Source organism: Meles meles, chromosome 7 (genome assembly GCF_922984935.1).
Source record: "Meles meles chromosome 7, mMelMel3.1 paternal haplotype, whole genome shotgun sequence".
Lineage (NCBI taxonomy): Eukaryota > Metazoa > Chordata > Mammalia > Carnivora > Mustelidae > Meles > Meles meles.
This window is the reverse complement of record NC_060072.1, coordinates 19,775,464-19,801,431: the sequence shown is the minus strand read 5'-3', so window position 1 is coordinate 19,801,431 and position 25,968 is coordinate 19,775,464. Positions and strand designations below refer to the sequence as shown.

General features: G+C 35.3%; 1 protein-coding gene across 4 annotated transcripts in view; it reads left to right on the top strand.

Moving 5' to 3' along the window:
* CHPT1 (choline phosphotransferase 1) overlaps positions 1-25,968 on the top strand; it is a 33,459-nt gene that overhangs the window by 5,397 nt on the left and 2,094 nt on the right. The window contains exons 2-8 of one of the 4 annotated variants that reach the window (XR_006819604.1): positions 7,721-7,868; positions 8,154-8,295; positions 15,046-15,130; positions 17,755-17,886; positions 21,928-22,086; positions 22,545-22,670; positions 24,917-25,116. Coding sequence is in view for 2 of the 4 variants with exons in the window: in XM_046011469.1 (XP_045867425.1) it covers positions 7,721-7,868; positions 8,154-8,295; positions 15,046-15,130; positions 17,755-17,886; positions 21,928-22,086; positions 22,545-22,670; positions 24,917-25,027 (903 nt within the window). In the remaining 2 variants the exon portion in view is untranslated. The remainder of the gene's footprint in view (positions 1-7,720; positions 7,869-8,153; positions 8,296-15,045; positions 15,131-17,754; positions 17,887-21,927; positions 22,087-22,544; positions 22,671-24,916; positions 25,117-25,968) is intronic. The other 3 variants (XM_046011469.1, XR_006819605.1, XM_046011470.1) reach the window with 3 other exon arrangements.

Genomic DNA, 25,968 nt, shown 5'->3' with positions numbered 1-25,968 from the left:
CTATGGTTTTCCTATACTTTATTGTATAAGCTATTCCTCCTTAGACTTTTGACCTAGGCCTAGGCTCTGACCACTTGGGTTTTGCAACATTAAAGAGAACAGCTGTGAAAGCACCCAGTACAGTTGCTGCCAATGGTCCATCTGGCCCAGGGACTCTCTTCATACCTCTCTGCCTTCCTGCTTCCCTGAGCACAGTGAGAGATGGGCGTTTTCAATAAGAACTCTAGTGAGTACTAAAGGTTTAAAAAAAAGGGGGGGGGAAGGACTATTCCCGAAAATATAAAAAGAAAGCAAGCTACCTTTCAGAGTACAGATTTCTAAAGTCAGGAGAGAGCCCACCTGGGCCTGAATTGCTGGTCAGACTGCATTTCTATAAAATGCCTGCTTATAACCTGCTTCATTTCCTGAAAATGCGTTTGCTCTTCTCAAAAGCTGGCGGGTAACCAGCCTTGAAGCCTGAAGGTCTGAGTTGAAACCAGTGTATCCCCAGGCCCTTTCCTGATTGGAGACTGAGAATGATCTTACCCTGCCGGACCACGCGCGCGCTACACTGGGAGACTTTCAGGCCTCTGGTGGGGCCCTCCCTCTGTAAACAAGGAAGTGCCCCTTCGGCGACAGGCGCCTAGTCAACAACTCTTAATCATACCACAGGGCTAGACCAGTGTCAGATTCGTGGTCTGTTCAGCCATGAATTTTCTTTTAAAAGTCCACTTTTTAAACCACATAGCATTACATTTTTTCACATAGGCATGATCCGTCTTCTAATTTTCTTTCTTCCTACCTCTTATAAATGCACTTTCAGTTTTTATGGAGAGAGAAGTCAATTGCTGTTTGGATAATTAAGTCTCCCTGTTAGCAGCTGACCCAACTGTTACTGGTTATATAATACTTTTTGCATGTGTGTCAACTCATACCGAAGGCCATTTAAAGCAAAGAGATAATTTTTTTTTAAGTATAACAATTTATATAAATAGGCATTATATAGTTCTAGTATTTCCTATATTTTAATTTGGGAAGATTTCTACTTTTGTGTATAACTTATATAGACTATTTTTTATTTACTATTTTTCTTTACATCAGCTTTAAATCTCTTCCTTTTTAAAGATGTGGACTCATTCTCAGCCTTAATATCTATAGAATCATAGATGTGATAACTATGCTAGCTTTTTTTATGCTAGCTCTTTTTTAAATATGTTAGAATATTTCCAAAACATATTAAAATAAAGACGTAATTATTAAAATAAAAAGTTGACCCACGAATCACCTAAAATTGTCTTATATCCGTAATAACAATAATAACAACAAACTTAGTGAGCTCCTTCCATATGCCAGGCACTTTTCTCAACACTTTCCATGTAATACTTTGATTTTCACAGTGAGACAGGAGCAGTGATTATTTGCATGTTTGATAAAGGGAGACTGAGGCACTGGGAGGTTAAGTCATCCATACTCAGCTAGTGATGAAAGCAAGGATCTGTGCAGGTAGAGTCCAGACTGCGCACTTTTTCTTTTCTTTTTTTCCAGATTTTATTTATTCATGAGAGAGACAGGCAGAGGGAGAATCAGACTCCCTGTGGAGCAGGGAGCCCAGAGTGCAGGACTAGATCCTGAGCTGAACGCAGACCCTTAACCAACTGAGCTAGCCAGGCATCCCAGATTGCACACTTCTAACCACTCTGCAAGAACAACCCTGGGCGTAAATTTTTCCCTTTGGAAACCATTTTACCTGATAAGGAATAATTAGATCATCTAGTAATTTAGTGGTATGTACAGAAGATTTTAAAAACAGACAACATGCCTCATACCCATGAGAGAATTATATTCTAATATGAAAGATGGGACCTTGGAGACTATCTAGTCTAACATTTTCATTTACAGGAGACCTAAGTATGTGTTCCAGAAAATTGAGTATTTTAAGGTCCAGGCTTGTAAATGAAGTTTGTCCAGTGAGCAGAGATGTGCTTACTGATCACTTTCTAAGTCTTTTCTTCCTTTTCCTGATGTATGTGTGCTCATTCAGACCCACTTATAAAAAAGAAGATAAGTAATTTGTTTATATGTGAGTGTTCTCTCTGACCAGTTATTTGTAATGAGAATAATTGCCATATAGTCTGGTTCAGAACTCTGGTTTCTCTGGTTATAAAATGAATAATAGCAACCTATAATTCAGGTAACTGAAAAAGTAAAATTTCCCCAAGACTTATTTTTATACAGCTCTTTGTTAGTGGTGTAACTGAAAAGCAATTTAAATTTATTAGTGGTTTTTTTTTTTTAATGACTGGGGATTATGATTGATCCTTAGTAATAATTTTGTTTTCTAGAATAAATTTACATAATAATTTTTCATCAAATAATGCAAGATTCATCATTAGTGAAGTTATCACTTAGTTGTGATGTAGCCACATAATTGAATACCATGTCATCATTTACAAGATTGATGTAGGTCTTGATGGTTGACCTGAAAAGCTTCCTATGGCATATTCTTTAAATTCTGATCCTAAAAGACACAGTAGATACTATGAAAATTATATAATTTAAAACTTTAAATGGTAGGAATCTAATATTACCTGGAGAAGTTCTACTTTTTTGGACTAGGTTCCTTCTATAGTAGTATTTTGATAAATTGTTTGTGACTTTATAATGAGTAATCCAGGCCTGACTGTTCCATGCTTATGTTGAAAATTTTTGAAAGTAAGTTCACATGAAAAGATGAAATGAGTTGGGGTGGCTTTTGTAGATCCTCCTTCAACCCGGAGTCTCTTCTGTAATTAAACCTGTTTTGAGAAGACTTCTGGAAGGGTCCTGTGGTTCCTGGCCAGTGGATCTCCAACCTGGAGTCAGTTTTGCAGAGATAACAGGTTGGGAAAGAAGATGACAATTTGCAGACTATTTAATAGCTTTCTTCAGGTGGGGTTGGAGGTGATGACATCAGGGAAAAGGAAAGATAGGTTTGACCTTTGTGGCATTGGGAAGACTGGAAACGAATGAACCAGGTACTGGGGGACTAGTGTGTCTTCCTGGGTTTAAAAGGAGGCAAGCATTACGTGGCTCCCAGCCGTTTCCTCAGGCTCATTATACTTGAAATTGGATTGTGTGAGCAGGAGAGTGCTTCTCAGCAGGTCTGAAGGAATAAGTAGGCTGTGAAGTAAGAATTCAGGTCTCTGCAGCCTGTGGTCTGATGGAGCCCTTATCCTAGGGCAGGGCAGAAGACCCAGGTCTGATTCCCAGGCCCAATCTGGCCACTGGATGGGATGTGATCAGCCCTCTCTAAGTTTTACTTTTGACTTTAATAAAAAGAACATGATAACTGCCCTGTCTCTGTGGATTTCTGTATCAAATTAAACAGTGCTGGAAAATGCCCTTTGTTGTACCATTTAAGATAATGTTACTGCCTTTCCAATCTGACTACTATTGATGTTCTAATCCTGCAACAGGGATCTGGTCACTGACTCATGAGTAAACCTCGTGTTTTCCAGGCCTCAACCTTCATTTAGGCTGCGACCTCCTCTCTCGTTTCCTTGTTCAAATTCCCCTGCATTCTTTGCCCGTTTAAGCTCTAAATCTTAACTCTAATAGCTCTAAATCTTAACTCTAATAACTCAATAGTTTTAAACTAGTGAACCAGTCTTCCTTTACTTTTTCCAATTGATGGGCAGAGTCTACCTTCAACTGTGGTGTCCAGGAGGGACCAGATTTATCTCAGTAGGGATTTCCATTAACACTTTGACCTTTGAACTTGCCTGCTGCCAGTCTACCAAATCAGAGGTCAGAATTAAGCTTTTAACATGGACCTTGGCTCCAGTGTCTCAGTATAAGAAGGTTCTGTGCTAGAAGGGAGAAATGGAATACCTGTCAGGTAGATGATGTTCTTTAGAAGTCTGTCAGGTAGGGCGAAAGTACTTGGTAGAAAATAGATCAGAAAAGTGACTTTAAGTCCTTCTAGAAATTTTAATAACTTCAATTTCCAATTTTACATAGATTTGAAATGTAACTTTGCTTTCCTTTGGTTACCAAAATTAAAACAATATAATTTTTCCTAGTAGGAAAAAATAGTTAGGAATTTACTAGTTTGAAGAGTCACCAAAGTCACAAAGTGCAAAACACTTTAGTATTCTTTCAAGAAAGATTCTAGGAAAAACTCAGATGGTTTGTTTTGTTTTGCTTTTCCACTTTTGTACTGCTGTAAGGATTTACCAGTTCTGTTTTTTTAGCCCCCTCCTAATTGTTTCATAGTTTGCAGATAAGCCTTCAAAAACATGCTAATCAGAATTGAATGTAGTGTTTAAGTTTTTAATTTTTTACTAAGTTTTCATTTTAATTCCAACATAGCTAACAACATACATTTGTGTATTAGTTTCAAGTGTATGATATAATGATTCAATTCTATACCTTATTCAGTGCTCATCACAAGTGTCGTCCTTCATCCCTGTCACCTATTTCACCCATCTCCCCAATCATCTCCCCTCTGGTAACCCTCTGTTTGTTCTCCATAATTAAAAGTCCATTTTGGGGGTTGTCTCTTTTTTTCCCTTGTTCATTTATTTTTGTTTCTTAAATTCCACATATGAGTGAGATCATACGGTATTTGTCTTTCTCAGATTATTTCACTTAGCATTATACTGTCTAGTTCCATACATGTTGTTGCAAAGAACAAGATTTTCATTCTTTTTATGGCTGTATATATGCCACATCTTCTTTATTCATTCATCTACCGAAGGACACTTGGGCTGCTTCCATAATTTGGCTATTGTAAATAATGCTGCAATAAACATAGGGGTGCATATATATTTTAAAATTAGGGTTTTCATATTCTTTGGTTAAATACCCAGCAGTGTGATTACTGGACCGTAGGGTAGTTCTGTTTTTAATTTTCTGAGGAACCTCCAGACTGTTTTCCATCACGGCTGCACCAGTTTGCATTCCTACCCACAGTGCACAAGTGTTCCTTCTTCCCCAAATCCTCACCAGTGCTTATTGATTCTTTGACTGTGGTATTTTAATATGCATATTCATAATTCAGGTTGCTTCCCTTCTTCAATTATTTCTAACTTATGCTGCTTGTCTTTTAAGTGGAAGAGACTCGGTAAACCCTTTTAAGCAATTAGTAGTGTCATCCTTAATACTGGGCATCTAATATTTAAAAATGAAGTTTTTATTAAAGTTAGTTCAGAGTAAACTTATATTTACTTAGAAAGGTTGAGAAACAAGATAGCAGGTTGATTGGGTATTTGTAGAATTCCCCCATAAACCATACATAGATTGGTATTTTAAAAATTATATTTGCCACTGTTCCATACATGTTGTTGCAAAAGGCAAGATTTTCATTCTTTTTATGGCTGTATATATGCCACATTTTGTGTACTGAAAGTATACAAAACAACTTAGTGAGAACAGCTAACCTTTACTGAGCACTTACTATGTGCCGGGCTCTGTGTAAAGAGGTATCTTAGAATTTTTTCATCTGATAGAACTGAGTATTCATATCCTACAGGTGTGTAACCACGGTTTAGAGAGGTTAAGTGACTTGCCCAAGGTTATTTGGCTATTAAGTGACAGAGTCAAGGACTCAAACAAGATCTAACTTCAAAACCCTACTTCTTAATAATATTGCTGTACTTCCTCTCTAACACATAGAAATCTGGGTTGACCATTCCTACCATCACATAGGTCCTTGTGTAAAAAGAGTATATTTACAAAGTGCTTGAAGAAAATAGTGATCATTTTAAAATCTCTTTTTCTCTGTCTTGTTCAAATTGCATCATTTCTGTTCACCTGTCTTCAAGTTTACAGACTCTTTCTTCTGTCAGTATTTACACTTCTGTATATAATGTTTCTGTTTTTCTCTGGTTTCTGATTATGATGTGCCTTGGTGGGTTTTAAAAAAAGATTTATTCTGGTTGGTGTTTGAGCTTCTTGGATATGCAAGTTTATAAATTTCATCAAATTTGGAAATCTTTCAGCGATTATTTCTTATATTTTTCATGTTCAACTGTCTCTTCTCTTCCCCAAGACTCCAATAAAAATGTTAGACTGCTTCTGTTGTCCCAGCAGTCAGTGATACCCAGATCAATTATTGGTAGTCTTTTTTCTTTCTCTGCATCATTTTAGAGAGTTTCCATTAGTAGTCTCCAAGTTCATTGATCTTCTGCATTGTCCAATTTTATCTAGTATATTTTACATTTCAAATACTGTTTTTAATATTAATGGTTTCACTTGAGTCTTTTATGTTTTCTTTCACCTTCTTGGACATGTGAAGCATATTTATAATAACTTTTAATGGCCTCATCTAATTCCATCTAATTCCATTTTTCTGTCATTTCCTGTGTCTGATTGTATGGATTGTTTTTACTTCTAGTTGTAGAACATACTCTCCTGCCTCTCTGCATGACTAGTAATTTTTGATTAGATACCAGACATTATGAATTTTATATCTTTGGGTACTAGATTTTTTTTTTAAAGATTTATTTATTTGACAGAGAGAGATCACGAGTAAGCAGAGAGGCAGGCAGAGAGAGAGGAGGAAGCAGGCTCCCTGCTGAGCAGAGAGCCTGATGTGGGGCTTGATCCCAGGACCCCGAGATCATGACCCGAGCTGAAGGCAGAGGCTTAACCCACTGAGCCACCCAGGTGCCCCCTGGGTACTAGATTTTTTTAAATCCCTGTAAGATATTATACTTTGTACTGGCTATAGTTGAGTTAAATAGGACCAGTTGGGTTCTTTTGAGGCTGGACTTTATGTCTGTTAGGACTCTACCAAGAAGCGTTTGACTTGGGCTAATTTCTTGCCACTGCTAAGGCAATACATTTCTGTTAACTCTACCCAATGTCCTAGGTATTACAAAGTCTTTCTGCCGTGCCTGGTGGGAACATGAAAAATTCCCAGCTTTATGTGGCCTTCAAGAATTATGCGGCCTTGTGCTGTTCAATATTTCTTTCCCTGGCCTTGGTTAATAGTTTTATTTCATTCAGGCACAGGTCACTTCTCAGCCAAAGACTCAAAGGTACCCTTCTGTAGATCTTGTGTTCCTCTTTTCTCTGGTACTGTGCTCCACAAATTCTAGCTGCTTTGACCTTTCTGAATTCTGCTATGCTTCTCCTCATCATAGCAAGATCACTGGGCTCTGTTCAGGTTCCCCATTCCTATGCTGTGGTCTGCCTGTAGGTCTAAGCTGGAGTAGTCACAGGGCTCACCTCATGTTTCCTCTGTCAGGGATCACAGTGCTTCACTGCCTGCAGTGTCTGAAAACTTACTTCATTTATTTTACTGCTTTTCTGGTTATATAAGGTGGGAGAATAGATCCAGTTTCCCGATACTCCATCATGAATGGAAGCAGAGTTCTGTGATTTGTCTTTAAGATATTTTTCATAGCAAAATCTAACTGAATAATTTCACATCTAGTGCCATATGTAAATAATATATTGAAAGAGCTGTGGATTAGGAACTAAAATCAGTGTCCTAATCCTTGCTCATTTAATTTTTGTGTTTCTCACAGTATGGGCTTCTTTGTCCCTCTATCCACATGACTTAGAACAGTTCATTTGATTTCTCAATTTAATTCTCATCTGTAAAAAGAGGGTTATGAATGTTTTTTATAATACTCTGAGGTGATGTAAGATGAGAACACAAGAAAATGTGTCAATTGGCTTAGGTTGAACTATTTTCAAAGAGAAGCTAGCTTGTTGTCATTTAAGAATATTTATTATTTACATTTATTTTTAGGCACCATACTGGACATACCTTTTATGTGCACTGGGACTCTTTATCTACCAGTCACTGGATGCTATTGATGGGAAACAAGCCAGAAGAACAAATTCTTGTTCCCCTTTAGGGGAACTTTTTGACCATGGTTGTGACTCTCTTTCCACAGGTAAGTTAATGAAGGTTTTCTTTCTTTTTTTTTTTTTGCTGATGGCTCAAAAACTAAAAAATGGACTGAGCTGTTTGAATGGTCAGTTTTGGTGGTAAGTGTGCATTTGGGAGCAAATTTGCACAGTGTATTTTGAAAGTGTGTTCAAAAATTAATTTTCTTTAGTGTACCTTATTGTAATGCCAAGATTACATTTCTTAAAAATTGTATTTCTATATAGTACATGGCAATTACTTCATTAATTATTTTTAATTCTTAATGATTCTTAAACTTTGTTTCTTTCAGTATTTATGGCAGTTGGAGCTTCAGTTGCTGTGCGCTTAGGAACTCATCCTGACTGGTTGTTTTTCTGCTCTTTTATTGGGATGTTCATGTTTTATTGTGCTCATTGGCAGACTTACGTTTCAGGAGTGTTGAGGTTTGGAAAGTAAGTATGTTTTTTAAGTTGTACATTTTAAAATATATTTCAGTTTATTTTCACAATTTTAAATTTTACTTATCCATAAGGAGGACAAAACTTCAATCAGGAATTTAAATTATCTTTTAATTTATTGGCACATCCATAAATGCTACATGTTGTCTTGTTAGGTATTCTGCATCATAAATAGTTATATATTTGATAATAATTTTATATTTCCCCCTTTTTCCACTTTAATAACTTACTAACCGAAGCTTACATTATACAGGAGAAAGAGGAAAAATAAGGACCTGGATAATATAGAAAAAGAATATGCAGTAACTAAGTAAACAGCATTTGATTTATATAATAAAATAATGAAATACAGAATCTAAAGGTCCTTTTTGGTCAAATCTTCAGTGTCCAAAAAGGGGCCACCTGTTACAACAGTCACCATCAACAGGTTAATTGTGAGACTCTTCAGTTGATAGGCAGTTGATGAGATAATGTAAAAAAACCTTGAAAATGTTAGAGCTAAACATTAGATGCTAAGCCTCTGATGCCTCTTCCTTAGACACCAGGAAGTAGTGCATGATGCAGGAGCCCAGTACTCTTCCTGTTTCCCATTAGCTTCTTCTCTGCCCGATCCTTTAGGAACTATCTGCATTGGCTCTTTCTCAGCTATGCCTTCCCATGTCTACTGATTCTTTTTGGGCCCTCTTTTATTGCTATATAGGAGAAACAGCTCTGAAAAAAACCCAACAACAACAAAAAACAAACCCAAAACCTCTGATGATGATAAAAATGAGAGAAGCTCAAATCTGTGGACCATGTAACAGAGGGAAAGCCTTAGGCAGCACATCACATTGATTCTAAATTATGGGATAATTGCAGCTACCATCTAGTGCACTTGCATGTTGCAGGCACTATACTAAGTACTTTACATGTATTATCTCATTTTTTCCTCACATTAACCTCCTCTGTACAAATGAAGCAGAGATTCTGTAACTTTCTTGTACTGCTAATAAGTATAGAGCCAGGGTTAAAACTCAAGTCTGTTTGATTCCAAACCCCATACTCTTAGTTACTGCTGTTCAGTTCTATGAGATCAGCAATGTGTTAGATTCTGTGGAAGGATACAAAAACGTACTCTTTAAAAATTCCTGTTTTAGGGATTTTTGGTATACTGTATTAAAGAGATGAGATAATACTTCTGTGACACTGTTAATGTAGTCCATAGTCCATCACCAAGTGTAAAATAACTTGCTCTAGGTTTCCTTAAGCACTGAAGAAATCTTAAGTAAGGGGGAGGGCTTTGTAGTCTGAATTAGCTTAAGAAACTTTTATGGAAAATGTGAGTCTAGCTGATTCCTTATCTACTGATCAAGAGCCCAAGTGTTAAAAAGCCTGCCTTAAAATTCAAGGCAACTATGTGAAGTTTAGAATCTGTATCTATTTATAATTAAGGTATGCTAAAATAGAAAAGTAGCTTTACAAAATCCAGTGCTTTTTAATTTGCTGAACTTGCTATGGTAAACTAGAGTAATATAATAATGCAGTGTTCTGGTTAATTATTATTGTTGTCACTACTTAATGACTAACATTTTACCTTTTTGGCTTCTAACTTCATTAAAAATCTTTCTAAAATGATTTCGTTCACCCTGGCCTAGCTGTAAATTTTATACTCATTTGCTGTTGATTGAGAGCCTAATGTGTGCCTAGAACTGGAAATACAAAGATGAGTTTCTTGTGAATGGACTATGCCAGGCAAATTGGAGTAGAAGCACCATAGGGAGAAGCATGAGGAAAGAAAGTACTGAGAACATTAGGGAAATGACTATTGTGATTGGAGCCCCAGCACATAGGGGCAGGAGGAGATCCTGCAGTACTGGGGCTGGGCAGCCTTTTAAAATACTAACACTGTGGAGTGTGCCTGGGTGGCTCAGTCAGTTAAGCTTCTACGTCTGACTCTTGATTTTGGCTCTGGTCAAAGTCTCCTGTTGGTGAGATTGAGTTCTGCATGGGCTCCATGCTGGGTGTGGAGCCTGCTTAAGATTCTCTTGCCCCCAAATTAATTAAATTAAACAGTAACACTGAATGGCAGAGATCCTAACTAGTATATATTTTTTTACTTTGTCAAAGTAAAAATGTCATGGAGCGTTGAGTAGGTAGATTGATGGTTCAGTTTAACATTACAAGAAGGATCTACATATAGGACATCAACCACGCCTTTGGCAAAACTTAACAGACTGTGTCAGTATCAATTGTCTGTTGGCTCGGATGGATTTCCTGAAAATTTGTCACTTTTTGAGAGGGTAAATTTTTCAAACTTTTAATTCCAGTATCGTTAACGTATAGTGTTATATTAGTTCAGGTGTACAATATGGTGATTCAACAGTTCTATACACTAGTCCGTGCTCATCATCATAGGTGTACTCTTAATCTCATCAGCTGTTTTACCCATCCCCCAATCCACCTTCACTCTGGTAACCATCAGTTTGTTCTCTTCAATTAAAAGCCCATTTTTTGGTTTGTCTCTTTTTTACTTTGTTTGGTTTATTTCTTAAATTACACATATGAGTGAAATCCTGTGGTATTTGTCTTTCTTTGACTCACCTCTTTCTCTTAGCATTTTACCCTCTAGCTCCACCCATGTTGTTACAAATGGCAAGATTTTGTTCTTTTTTATGGCTGAGTGATAGCCGTGTGTGTGTGTGTGTGTGTGTGTGTGTGTGTGTGTGTGTGTGATGTATCTTCTTTATATGTTCATCTATTGAGAGGCTTAATTTTTATAGTATTTATATTATTGGAGTAGTACAAAAGAGAAGCAGAAATACTATTCTATTTTACTTGTGGATATTTTCATTATTATATATTTATCTTTTGAAAATATGTGGATTTCAGTGCAAATATGAATTTGTTACCTTGAATTAGATCATTTAAACTATAAAATATTAATAAGTATTTTTAAATATAATTTCTAGCTTTTTACTAATCAGGGACACATGAATTAGTATTTTCCTTAGGCACAATATAGGATTTAGTTAAAATCTGTCTCTATGTTAATGTTTGCCATGTGGGATAAGGCATATCTTATTTATAGCATGTTTGCTGTCCTATAGCAAGTACCTTGTGCAATTTTATAGAGTAATATTAAAGGTTAATTTTTTTTTTTAAGATTTTATTTATTTATTTGACAGAGAGACACAGTGAGAGAGGGAACACAAGCAGGGGGAGTGAGAGAAGGAGAAGCAGACTTCCTGCCGAGCAGGGAGCCCAGTATGGGGCTCAATGTGGGGCTTGATCTCAGGACCCTGGGACCATGCCCTGAGCCAGAGACAGATGCTTAACAACTGAGCCAGCCAGGCACCCCGCTTAAAGCTTAATTTTAAAACCTAAACCAAGTCCAGTGTTTACTTGTATTATGTGTTGTTTTGTTACATGTGAACATTTAGACTTGATGTTAATTTTCTTTCATTTGAAAAGTATGAGAATTTCCATATGATATTAAGTTCATTTCTCAAAAACCTTATGGTCAAGGATGAGTTTCTGCCCCTACCCTTAATCCGTGGTGGACTAATAACATGTGGTTTAAAAACAAAAAAAAACAAAAATCAACTTACAAAACACGGTCCTCAATATTTCATTTAATTCAACAAATACAAAATTACTCTGTCAAATTATCATAAAAGTTTTGAAACGCTTACTCTCAATTTCTGTACCTATCTCGTTGCAAACTGGTTACAAATCCTGGACCACACTTTGAATAACACTGTTGTAGATTATCCTCCATGAAAACAGTTTGGGGATTAAGGATTTACTTGAACAATATCCCCAGTATCCTTTAAAGTCTTTTTTGGATCCAAACTTTAAAAACTTGGACCCGTTATTGAGTTCTCTAAGTCTGTAAGTTGTTATACAGAATATTCTTTTGTCTACTATATTTTTCAAGCCTTTCAGCTTTTTTTTAGACTCAAGAATCAAAATTTATTTAGTTTATCCTTAAAAGGCAGAAAGGCAGAATGAAGATTTGAGTTTAATTTAAAATCTATGGTATGGGGGTGCTAGGGTGTCTCAGTGGGTTAAAGTCTCTGCCTTCAGCTTGGGGCATGATCTCAGGGTCCTGGGATCGAGCCCTGCATTGGGCTCTCTCTGCTCAGCAGGGATCCTGCTTCCTCCTCTCTCTCTGCCTGCTTTTCTGCCTACTTGTGATCTCTGTCAAATAAATAAATAAAATAATATAAAATCTATGGTATGAATGATGCATATGTGAAACCAAGTTTCCTAACTCAATCCTCATTTGGGTCACTTAGTTCATTGAGAGAAAGCTTGTTCTGTTTCCTACCAGCTTTCCTAGTTGCTCCTGTTCACTAGTCATAACCTAGGAAAATTATGGGTGATTAAATATAATTCAACTTTTGTTACTGGAAAAAGAGCACAAAACTCTGATAATGATAATAAGGAAGAGTCCTGGCTCTGAGGCATTTTCCTATGGCAATATACAGCTGTTTCAGTGTAGGCGTGAAAAATCATTTAAGTTTCCCCTCTCCAAAAAATGTATTGGAATAATTTATAGCTGATTAGACTCATAACAGATGTTCAGTAAATGTTATACCTTTCTTCCTTTTTCTCTACAAAGTACTACTAGTTATATTGTTATGTTTGCTTTTTTCAACTAACTTCCTGCTGGAGGCCTTGGTTTGCCTGTCACTGGTCTTAACAAATACTGGGTATCATTTTTTACATTTTCTTTTTATTTGTGGGGTAATGTTCAGTTCACCTCCTACTAACTGCCCCCAAAGCAACTTAGTCTAGAAGTCTTTTATTCCCTGTCTGGTTTTATTTTGTCATATAATTGCTGCAAATCTTGTATTTGCAGAGCAGTAAGTATTCCTCTAGCATCCAAAGACTCCAGGGCATCCAGGCAAAGATGTAAAGTAGATAGACATAAAAAATCTGGAGCTCAGCAGGACAAAAAGATGTGGATTTGGAGATAGGATTTTGATGTCCTTAGCCTACAGATGGTAGTCTTAGAATCGTTCAGAAAATGTAAAAGGAGAAAAGATGGCATTCTGGAAGTAGTAGCATTTAAGATGTGGAAGAACCAGCAGTCTAGGAGGGAGCCCGAGAAGAGCTTCCAGTAAGGTAGGTGAATCAGAAGAGAGCATGGAATAAATAAGAACATAGCAAAACATTTTAAGAAAGAGGAAATGATCAGCATTTTAAGTATTGCAGAGAAGTTAACCAAAGTATTAACTGAAATATATCCCTTAGATTTGATAAATTGAAAGTCATTGTTTACCTTAAACAATTTTAGTAAAATGGGGCCAAAAACCAGACTACAGTGGATTAAGCAGCAAATATGAAGAAGAGAAAATTACAAATATGGACTACTTTTCAGTTAGCCTGTATACGGAACAGAGGAGATAGAGGAGTCAGTTGATAGCTTCAGGCAATGCAGACTGGAGACTGATGTTGTTTTAGTGGGTTTTTTAAAAAAATGAACTTAACACCAGTCGGAATGGCTAAAATTAAGTCAGGAAATGACAGATGCTGGCAAGGATGCGGAGAAAGGGGAACCCTCCTACACTGTTGGTGGGAATGCAAGCTGGTGCAATCACTCTGGAAAACAGCATGGAGGTTCCTCAAAAAGTTGAAAATAGAACTACCCTATGACCCAGCAATTGCACTAGTAGGTATTCACCCTGAAGATACAAACGTAGTGATCCGAAGGGGCACGTGCACCCGAATGTTTATAGCAGCAATGTCTACAATAGCCAAACTATGGAAAGAATCTAGATGTCCATCAACAGATGAATGGATAAAGAAGACGTGGTATATATACACAGTGGAATACTATGCAGCCATCAAAAGAAATGAAATCTTGCCATTTGTGACGACGTGGATGGAACTAGAGGGTATTATGCTTAGCGAAATAAGTCAATCGGAGAAAGACAACTATCATATGATCTCCCTGATATGAGGAAGTGGAGATGCAACATGGGGGGTTAGGGGGGTTGGAGAAGAATAAATGAAACAAGATGGGATTGGGAGGGAGACAAACCATAAGTGACTCTTAATCTCAAAAAACAAAATGAGGGTTGCTGGGGGGAGGGGGGTCGGGAGATGGGGGTGGGGTTATGGACATTGGGGAGGGTATGTGCTATGGTGAGTGCTGTGAAGTGTGTAAACCTGCCGATTCACAGACCTATACCCCTGGGGATAAAAATTACATTATATGCTTATTAAAAATAAATAAATAAATTTTTTAAAAAATGAACTTAAGTATGTTCAATTATTAGGGGAAAAATGTCTTTGGAAACCAAAAAGCTGTAGTGACTGTTAATAATCTAATAAAGAAAGCTGTTTTAACTTTCCCTACTCTTCAAGTGAAATTCACTTAGGAATGTTTTCAATTTGTCTTAAGTCATCTGGTTGTTTTTATATTACTATAATTTTTCCTCATTACAAGAGTAATAAGTAAAATCCTTCTGTAATCTCAATGATAGCTGCTCTCAGCAATTTTATACATGCTGTACCAGCTTACTCCCCACCCCAACCTGTGCATATCCTAATGTTACCTCTATGTGAGCACATGTTGTTCAGTGGGCTTTTCACTTAATCGTGTAAATTGATAATTCAGTGATGGAACAAAAGGTAAAATAAGCTAAGCCTAAAAAGATTCTTCGATCTTTGATATTTAACCTATGGTTAACTGACTTTCACATTCATGAATTTTATTTACAAATACCTTTTCTATTCTTTGTCCTTTCTTTTTAGAGTGGATGTAACTGAAATCCAGTTAGCTTTAGTGATGGTCTTCGTGTTGTCTACATTTGGAGGAGCAACAATGTGGGACTATACGGTAAATCTTAATATTTAAATTTACATTTAAGTACTTAACCAATATTTAGGAAAAAATGCATTGTTAATTTTCTTCAGAAATTCTTGGCATTGTTTTTAATGATCATACCACTTCTTAACTTTTTTTCTTCATTTTATAATTTTACTATCTTACATACCTTATTTTGGCACTTTCCCCTATGCATGAATATATTACCACATAGAACAAAATGACCCCATTTCCCTAATACAAAATTTTAACACACTAGTTGAACTACCTTTTCCAGGCCAAAATTTATCTCATAGATATATAAAATAGTAAATTCAGTAAAATATTTTATGTTTGAAACTTGTCCCTCAATATTAGGAAAGAAAAGTTAACAATTTGCATTTTTTTATAATCTACTATGAGATAAAGTTGCCCATATTAAGGAGTGTTTTTATTTTCTGCCTCATTGGCCTCAGCATTCTGATAAAAGTTAATTCTTGGGAGGCCACTGTTACAAATCCATGCTTTGCATAGAAAGAGAATTTATGAAGAAATAAATTATTCTGCCTCTGTGACCCAAGTCCATAGCACTCGCTGACTCACAACCTCCTGCCCATAGATATAAGAATAATAAGGATAATATCAACAGCCGACAACTAACATTTATTGAATGCCTTATGTTCCCACAGCTTACCATCACTGTTTTATCTGACCCTCAGAACAATACTATGAAATAGATACTATCATTATTCTGTTTTATAAGTAAGTCTTAGAATAATTAAGTAATTTATCCAAGGACACATAGGTAGTAAGTACTGGAATTAAGAAGATTCCAGACTCTGTATTTTTAATCACTCAGATATATACCTCCAGTAAAAATAGTAAGAGATACAAAACTAAACATACTCTTACTGTAGGATCCAGCGACTGTGCTCCTTGATATTTACCCATATAAGCGGAAAACTTATGTCCACGCAAAAACCTGAACTCGGATGTTTACAGCGACTTTATTCATAATTGCCAAAACTTGGAAGCAACCAAGATGTCCTTCAGTAGGTGAATGGATAAATTATGGTACATGCAGGCAAGGGAATATTATTCAGTGTTGAAAAGAAAGCACTCTCAAGACATGAAAAGACGTGGAGGGACCTTAAATGCATATTACTTAGTGAAAGAAACCAATTTGAAAAGGCGACTACATACATTATATGATTCCAACCATATGGCATTCTGGAAAAGGCAAAATAATGGAGACAGTGAAAAGATCAGTGCTTACTAAAGGTTATGGGGAAAGGAGGAATAATAGACAAAGCCCAGGGTATTTTTAGGGCAGTGAAACTATTCTGTATGATATGCTATAATGGTGGATACTTGTCATTATGCATTTGTCTAAACTCATAGAAAGTGTGTATCACCAAGAGTAAGCTGTAATGTGAACTATAGCTTTTGGGTGATAATAATGATATATTGGTGTAGGTTCATGTATTACAACAAATGTAACATTCTGGTGGGACATTTTGATCGGGGGAGGGGGAAGGCATTGGGTTGGCGGGGGGAGGCAGGGAGTATATAGGGAGTTTTTGTATTTTCCATACAATTTTTTCATGAATCCAAAATTGCTCTAAAAATTAAGTCTATTAAAAAATAGTAAAATTTCTCTGTGGTATAGTTTCAGGATTACCAATTACAGTTCATATCACTGGCTCAGACTTGAAGCATATTTTTAAGTAGTGGTACATTTCCTTAGCCATTCATATTCCTTCTCATCCTAGAAGAATAATAGAATCAAAGGTATGCTACTGTAGGCCTCTAAAATACACGAGAGGGATATCATGTGTCTTCTATGTTAGCTGCTCAGCTGGTTCCCAAAAAAGGTGAATGTTGACCTAGAGGCAGTTAGGTTATTAAGTCAGATGTTGTTGTCTTAAATTTCATTGATTTATTTATAATGGGAAAGAATTTAATCTTAAAATCATTTCATTCAATATTGGTAATACCATAGGAGGAAAGCACACGTGCTTATTCTTACCAACAAGAATATTATTTTAGATGTAGATTTTCTAAATTTGTTAATCTGTGGTTTCCACAAATGTTGGTAAAATATTTCATAGCCTGTTTTCAAAATGCATTAGCCTATAGCTTTTGTCAACTTATTATTACTGTTTTTTAAATCCTTTGCTGCCTTGGGAAGTTTTCTTGAAGAGCAAATTGACCAACAGGTAAATATACTGCCAGAGATTTAATCCTGGACATTAACTACACAAAGTTCTTGCATGCACACACATTGTGATACTTGTCACATTCATGATGCAGATCATGGTGTCTGACTTTTCCTGTGATGCAGCCTTTTAGAGGTACTAAATTCAAGGGAACTATCCTTTTTCATGTTTAAGTCAGATGAAGGTTTATGAGATTAAATATTTCATCACAGTTATGTAAGTAGATTTCCCTGAATTTGGTGGATTCATTTTTTGCTTAATGAATAAAACCATTAAAAGAAAAGTTACCACTGTAGGCTACATCCAGGAGGTAAGATTTGATTATAAGAAAAAGGATAGCTTATCATATAGGGCCATATTATAATGTTTCTTTTTTGTTTAATAGGAAAAGAAATTCTTATTTTCTTAACGATTTATTTCTTTCCTCTACCCATAAAGATACCCATTCTAGAAATAAAATTGAAGATCTTTCCAGTTCTTGGAGTAGTAGGTGGAGCAATATTTTCCTGTTCAAATTATTTCCATGTTATCCTCCATGGTGGTGTTGGGAAGAATGGATCCACTATAGCAGTAAGATATTAATTTCATCATCATTTAGTATTAATTTTATTACAAGTTTTATTATTATCAGATACAGAGATACTAAAAACATTCCAATGTTCCAAGAATGGGGAAGAGAACCGCACATAATACAAGAAGTATTTTAAAAAGTTTTTACTGGGGGTGCTTGTGGTGGTTCAGTGGTTAAGCAGCTGCCTTCTGCTCAGGTCATGATCCCAGGGTCCTGGGGTGGAGACTCACATTGGGCTCCCTGCTAAGCAGGGAGTCTGCTTCTCCCTCTCCCTCCTCCTGCTGCTGCTCTCTCCTTTGCATGCTCTCTCAAATAAAGTCTTAAAAAAAAAAAGTTTTGACTGATAAAGCATTTTTCCTTTCTACAGCCTTTTCCTTAGTAGACTTTTCTGACATCCTGTTTAATCATCCACTGGCTCATTACTTACAAAATTGAGTGGCCATTTGTTTTCTTGTGCCTTACACTAATAGGGGAGAGGAGAAGAAGGAAATGAGTTCCTTATTTAATAGCAAGAAAGTTGCCAACGGTCATGGTTTCACATACAGGGCAATTTATTACTCATGAAATAAATGTTACAGACATTTCACTGGAATATATTTTAAAAATTATTCTTCTATTTTAAAAGGTGAAATTTTAAACCTTAATTCTTATGTTGAATAGGTACAACCTTGTGTTTCTGGGTTGTTTTTTTTTTTACACGTTGCTTATGCTCTAATACTTTTGTATTTATTCATATATATATATATATTTTTAAACTGCTTCAATACTTTTATGTGGGAAAAAGAATTCCTGCCAACTTTTAAACAAACATAATATCTATGTTTTTAAAAACCATACTGTCATCTTTAAGACAAACATAAGAAGATAAGTACTCAGTCCAGTGATGTCATTTTCTATCAAAACACTGTTGGGGGTGCCTGGGTGGCTCAGTTGGTTGAGCATCCCAGCTCAGGTCTTGATCTTAGGGTGGTGAATTCAAGCCCTATATTGGGCTCCATGCCCCAGAGCCTACTGAAAAAGAAAAAAAAATTTTTTTAAACATTGTTGGAATGTCTTTTTAGAATCATTTGGGCTATAGCTTACTCTCTTGATTTCTTTGGTGCTGTGGTTCAAAATTTCTGTCCTTTAAGAATAGATTTGATTTTGAGCAAAAGCCAAAGTCATATGGAGCCAGGTTGAATAAAAGTAATAAACATGAAAAATGGCATTTTTAGTAGGAAAAAAAATAAGCCTCGTACTCTTAAATGGCATAAATTGGCTCTTGAGACAGTTTCAAAGGGATCCACATAATTCATAAATTATCAGTCTTTCTGAATACATTTCATATACATAATTCTAAGCTGTTTGTTCCAGGCTTCCTCCTGATCCTTTCTCTCTATCTGTTTGTCCTCCAGATCACTAATTCTATCTTCTGTCTCAGTTACCCTAGCTTTTAGAGAATTTAGATTAGATTGGAACTCATTGAGAGCATTTTGAACATCATCCCTGTGGCTTTCAGTTCTGCCCTAATCAATTCTGTTTGGTCATCCATGGCTTTCTCCAACCTAGCTATTGCCTGGATAATTGTTAGTCTGAATTCCTTTTCTGACATATTGTCTATGTCCATAGCCATTAGCTCTGTTGCAGAAGGCCCATCCTCTGTATTTTTCTTCTGTTGGGTATTCCTCCTCCTAGTCATTTTGGTAAGAGATGACTGAACAGATGCAGTTGGACTTATAGATTGTGGTGCAGTCAATGTGCACCCTGGAACGCTTCTGTGCAATCAGGATTCCCCACCCAAATGAGAGAAAAAATAAAAGAAAAAGAAATAGGGAAGAAGAAAGAAAAGAAAGGGAAAAGAAAAAAGAAAAAAAAAGAGAGAGAGAGAGAGAGATAGGAAAAAAAGGGAAGATAAAAGAGAAGGCTCAGCCCAAATGGGCCACAAGGTAAGATTTGTGAAGTATACAAACAAAAACAGACAAACAAAAAGACTGATAAAAGTATATGACAAGAGAAAAAAAAATATATATATATAAGCAAAAAAAAAAAAAGGGGGGGAACCTCATCAGAAAAAAACCCCAAGTATAAGATTTATATATTATCAAGACAAACACAAATTCACAGAAACACTGACAGAAGGAAAAATTGGGAGAGTGGTTATAAATTCTCAGTGTGGGTGAGGAAGGTTATTTTGATTCTTCCTAAAGGTATCTTGATGTTTTTGTTAAGGGACTCAACTTTCCTAAGTTACAGGGGGATTAGAAACTGGTTTGCCTATAGGGGTAGCATTGATTGGGGAAAGGGGATTACCTTGAAGTTTAACTCTATATGTATAGTAGAAAATAAAAATTAAAAAAGAATAAACTAGACTAAACTAAGTTAAAATTTAAAAAGAATTAAAAAAATAGAAAAGCAAAAGAAAAACACGGGTGTATGTCATATACATAATTCTAAAGCAAAGTGTAAAACTTATTTAGATACAGAAGACCCTGATATATTTGGAAAAATTACTCATTTTCTGAGGTGTTTAGTCAGTTGACCTCAGTACAGTACTATGCGTGAGGTACTTAGGAATACTTGTTTCTTGACCATGGATGATAAACTAGAGTACTACCTGCAACATGAAATTTACTAAAGAAAATAAGATTTAGTGAGGATCAGTGTCCACTCTGGAGAATATTTTATTAAGAAGTAATTGATAAATGTTTGAAGGAAGACAGAAAAATGAAACACTATGACTAAGAAGTGGTTGATTTCTAACTCATACTGGTGATTTTCCTATATTTTTTAGCAGCATAATTTTTTTTAGCATTTTTTTAAAAAGATATTATTTACTTGAGAGAGAAAGAGCAAGCAGAGAGAGAGAGCTTGAGCAGGGGAGAGAGGGAGTGGGAGAAGCAGACTCCCTGCTGAGCAAGGAGCTCTATACAGGGCTCAATCCCAAACCTCCAGACCATGACCTGAGCCAAAGGCAGACACTTAACCAACTGAACCACCCAGGATCCCCAGCAGCAGATTTTCTTGAGTAAAATCTACAAAACCATAATACAGATAAAAGCACTATTAGTCTAAATTTTTATAACTTATTAACATATACATATTATATATAATATGTATATTTTATTATATGTATCGTATACATATGTATACTATATATGTAGTACACATATTTTATTATGCATAGTTTGTATAATAGTATTTATTGTGTTTATAATCTTACTACTGTAATTCTAGTAGTAATTATTCTAGTAAATTCTAAATTCTAAATTTACTAGTAAATTCTAATATAACATATAAACAATAAACAAGAATAATGCTATTTTAATGAATATATTTAAATTGGTAGATTTAGTAAACCTTAATACCCAATTTATTTCAGTATTTTGTTTGGGATAAGCAGTACTGAGAGAAACTGATTCACATGGATAAAAATGTAATGGGTTGGATTTACAGTGTTACACAAGAGAGGTTTTGCAGTCTAAACACAAAAAAAGGCAAGGGTGAGGGGTGTTGAGATAGAGACTAGGGCAGAATTAAACTTTTCCTATCAGTGTAATGTTAAGAGGTTGGGGTGCCTGGCTGGCTTAGAGCATGTGACTCTTGATCTCAGGGTTATAAGTTCAAGCCCCACTTTGGGTGTAAAGATTAGTTAAAAATAAGAATTTAAAAAATAAGTAAAAATTTGGCAGGTTAAAGCTTTATTTCGATATCTGCACAAAAATATGTTAACTTGACAATCAAATGTTGATGGCTTTCAACATAGTAAAATTTGGTATAGAATAAGTCATATTTTTTAGTGGTAGTTTAAAATGTGTGTATATATAAAATTGAAATCACACATCTGTGGCACCATATTACCTCTGTGTAATCCTAGGGTTTTATGGAAGTTTGAAGGCACAGTTAAGGTCTACATACTCCTTTAGTCCATGTACTCCATTATATTCTTCGTTAGGTGTTTAATTCCTAACATAAAATAGATGTTCAGAAAATTTCCTAACAGAAAATAGATGTGATAAATGCAATGTTAAAATATGATGCTGATTTTCTGATTTATCCCTTAGGGCACTAGTGTCTTGTCACCTGGACTCCACATAGGAATAATTATTATATTGGCAATAATGATCTATAAAAAGTCAGCAACTAATGTGTTTGAAAAGCATCCTTGTCTTTATACCCTTATGTTTGGATGTGTCTTTGCTAAAATTTCACAAAAATTGGTGGTAAGAAATTCTTTTATTTATATTTCATGGTATAAATAATGTACTTGGTCCTCAAATACAAGACTGGAAACTATTTAAAAAAATGGGTAGGTTTTCAATGGCGCTATCATTACAATAAATAGTTAGCTATTTATACTCCAAGTAAAACTGTGAATGGGTTAATGTTATATTCAGAGAGATTGTTTCTTTTCTGTATGCTAAGTTCTTTTAATTATCTGCTTAGCTATATTGTCAACTATAGCTTTCTGATATCAAGGAATTTAAATATTGGGAACTTTAATGAGCTACCCAGTTATGAATTTGAGAAATTTTAGAATTAGCATTTCCATATTAAATGTGAGAAAAATGGTCTCTATTTTTGTCTTATCAGTGAATTAAAGTTATAATTCTTTCCTGAAAAATAAAAGCTAAAATATTTAAAATTTAATAGTGAAATTATTTTGTTTACTTTTTTATAGATAGCTCACATGACCAAAAGTGAACTGTACCTTCAAGACACTGTCTTTTTTGGCCCAGGTCTTTTATTTTTAGACCAGTACTTTAATAATTTTGTAGACGAGTATGTTGTTCTTTGGATAGCAATGGTAAGTTCTTTCCTGCTAAGATTTTAATTTATTTTTAATAGATGTCAGATAACCCTATGCTTAAGAGTCATTTCAGTGAGATAGCAGATAGTCTTACTATCTAGTCTATATTGTAAATGTTTCTGAATATTTAAAATTAACTCCTTTTAAGCTGTGAATTGTGTTTTGTGTATGTGTATATGTTTGTATAGAAATGGCCCAGATTATCTGGAGATTAGGCTTTCAACAATTTAAATCCTTAAAAATCCAATTATGTACCTTAAAAATAGATCTTTCTCTCCTACCAAAAACAATACAAAGATGTCAAAAATCACTTCACTATATCCAGAGAATGGCAAATGCTTTTTTAGGTGTCTGACTTTTACTTAATCAAGCTTATTAGAATTTTTCTGAGCTTATAGCAGGTAACAGGTGAATTAGATGGAATTAGTGTTAGAATACGTGGGCCCTTATTGCATCAAGAACTGTCGGCTAATATTAAAGAAACAAAACAGAAGAAAACAGTACTACCAATTATAGGATTCTGGGACCATTTTGTTCTAGAAGTAAGCAACCTGATATATCTGTTTGGCTCTTGAGGACAGTGCAACACTTATATCAATAATGATGACTCATCAAGCAAAGGTTAAATTCTCATTGAATATGTCCAGCTTAAGAAAGTGGTACAGATAATATATATATTAGTTTCTACTCAAAATGATTATAAAACACAAAACTATGCACTTAAGAGAGCTCTAGCTCTGAGGAAGAGAAAATCACTGTTGGAAACACCTTAATCACAAACATGGATAAAGCGAGCATTATTCAGTTTTTCAAATTGAGACATTATCTTTATGGTCTCCAATTAATGATGGTTCTGAACAACTTTACTCTGTTTTCCCCTACCTTTGGACCTCAATGACTTTCACCTAATTGTTAGTGGTAGATAAATATATATTAAAGTGTGCTAAAAGAAATCCTTCAGTGAATCTCTTGATAATTTGAATAATGTACCCTATTTGTTAGACTTAGGCATTAAAATATATCTGTTCTGCGCACAAACCACAGGAGTACATCTGATGGTTCTTTACACTAGGTTCTATAGTATTATTCTTTTTTCTGGAATAAGTAGCTTAATATCCATTCATGGCAATTCAGAAGTCTTTCATTCTTCAAATGGTGGTGAGATATAAATCTTAATCCTTGGAAGTTTTTCAGGAAATAGTCTAAAAAGTGTTTGAAAATCAGAATAATTCCTTTAATTTTCTATCCAGTATATGTATTTTTAGGGCTCCAAAACAATCTAAGAAATAGGGGTGATTATTCAAAATATCCAAAAATTCAATGTAGTGTTTCTTTTACTAAGCTTGCATATATATTACCAATTTAATTATGTTTAACATAGTTAAAACACCAGGTATTAAAAATTTAAGCATCTATCTTATAGTGAATGAGTTGGCCTGGTTTATGCCAGTGGTAGAGATTATGGTGAGGAAGGCAAATTGAATTTTTCTCTAAAACACTATGTGGACCACAATTTAAAACAAGAAAACACTTATGTGGGCCAAACAAAACATATGTGCCCTTTAGCATCCTTACACAAAAGCTTCTTACTTCAGAGAGAAAAGGATCAGGTAGAGCTTTTCAGGTAAATGATATGGGAGATTTTCCCCTCATAGGTGAGAATTCCCTCTCCACTGGTAGAAGTGTGAGCCTCCCTCTCTGAAAGAAAGCATTTCCTCCTTGTCTTTGGTAGACTTTTTAGAGTGTGCCTTCCTCTTTAATTTTGTATTCAACACAATTTTGTATATGCCTCCCCTCAACTAAGGTGTTTTTTCCAGGCCTTTACTTTCTTACAACCATCTCAAAGGAAAAAGAAATGTATATGATGGAATGATTTTATTAATAGTGGCTGGTAACTCTTCTAATAGAAAATTTAGGCTTTGTTGCACAGCAGAAAATTTAAAGAATGTGGAATCAGAAGACCAATTTTGTTACCTTCTAGCTTTTGTATTTTTGTCTAGGAGTTTTACCATTCTGAGCCTCAGTTCTTGTAAATGTGAAATACATTGCATGTTCCAGAGGATTATAGTGAGGTCCAAATATGAAATACATGAAAGTACTCTAAAATGTGGTATTTTCATTGAGGAATTTTAGATTAAGGTGTGAGATCCAGGGCGGTGGGAAGGGGAAACAGAAAAATATCTGCTGCTTCAGGAAAAATAGACCATAATGCGTTTCTTTTTTTTTTTTTTTTGCTTCCAAAGGTCATTTCTGCATTTGATATGATGATGTACTTTAGTGCTTTGTGCCTGCAAATTTCAAGACACCTTCATCTAAATATCTTCAAGACTTCATATCATGAAGCACCTGAACAGGTTCACAAGCATATTGACTAATAGCCCAAGGAAAAGAGGAGAAGCAGTTAGGGGAACCTATGAGTGAAGGAAATTCCCCTTTGCAGGAGGCTAGTATACAATAAATAAGGTTATATTTGAATATAAAACACTAAGTCCTATAGATTCCATTGTTTATTTCAGTTGTGAAGTCCTCATTGTGTATCAACATTTTGATCACAGGTATTATCAGAGTATTACAATCTATAACTTAGAAACAAAATCAAAGAAAGATATTTCAATTTTCTGAGGACAAGAAAGTAAACCACTGTCGTTCTAAAGATCAGTCGCTGTCTCAAAAGTCTTTGTCAGATACTTGGGGTTTTCCTTGCTAAATGATTACATAAAAATTCAGGGCTTAAAGATTTTAGCCATCTTAAGGGTGATGCTTACTTCAATTGCAAAAATTTGACCAGTGAGTTCATAATACTGCATAAGTGCATGGATTGTAATACTGTAGTTACTGAAACAAATGATGTTATAAGAAATGGTATTTTTTAATTAGCAGTTTTTCAAGTTATATTAATTACTATTGTATAAAAGGAAATACTTGCTTGCAACTAGAATTTAAAGGGGCTACCAGAATTTTCTATATATTTTTTAGTAAAAGAAATTTGTCTTACCAGTTCAGAAAAGCAAATGAATTTTTACACATCATTCCTTGATATTCTATTAAAATTTCATCGTCATAAAAAAAGTGGACGTTAAAGATCCCCTTTTACGAAACATAAAGTAGCTAAAGCAAGGTTGATATAAGAAAATTAGTGATTTATGGGGCTCCTGGGTGGCTCAGTCAGTTAAGCCTCTGCATTCTGCTCAGGTCATGATCCCAGAGTCCTGGAATCAGCCCCTAGTCACCAGGTTCCCTGGTGGAACCTGGAAGCCTGCTTCTCCTTCTCCCTATACTCTTTCTCCCTCCACCC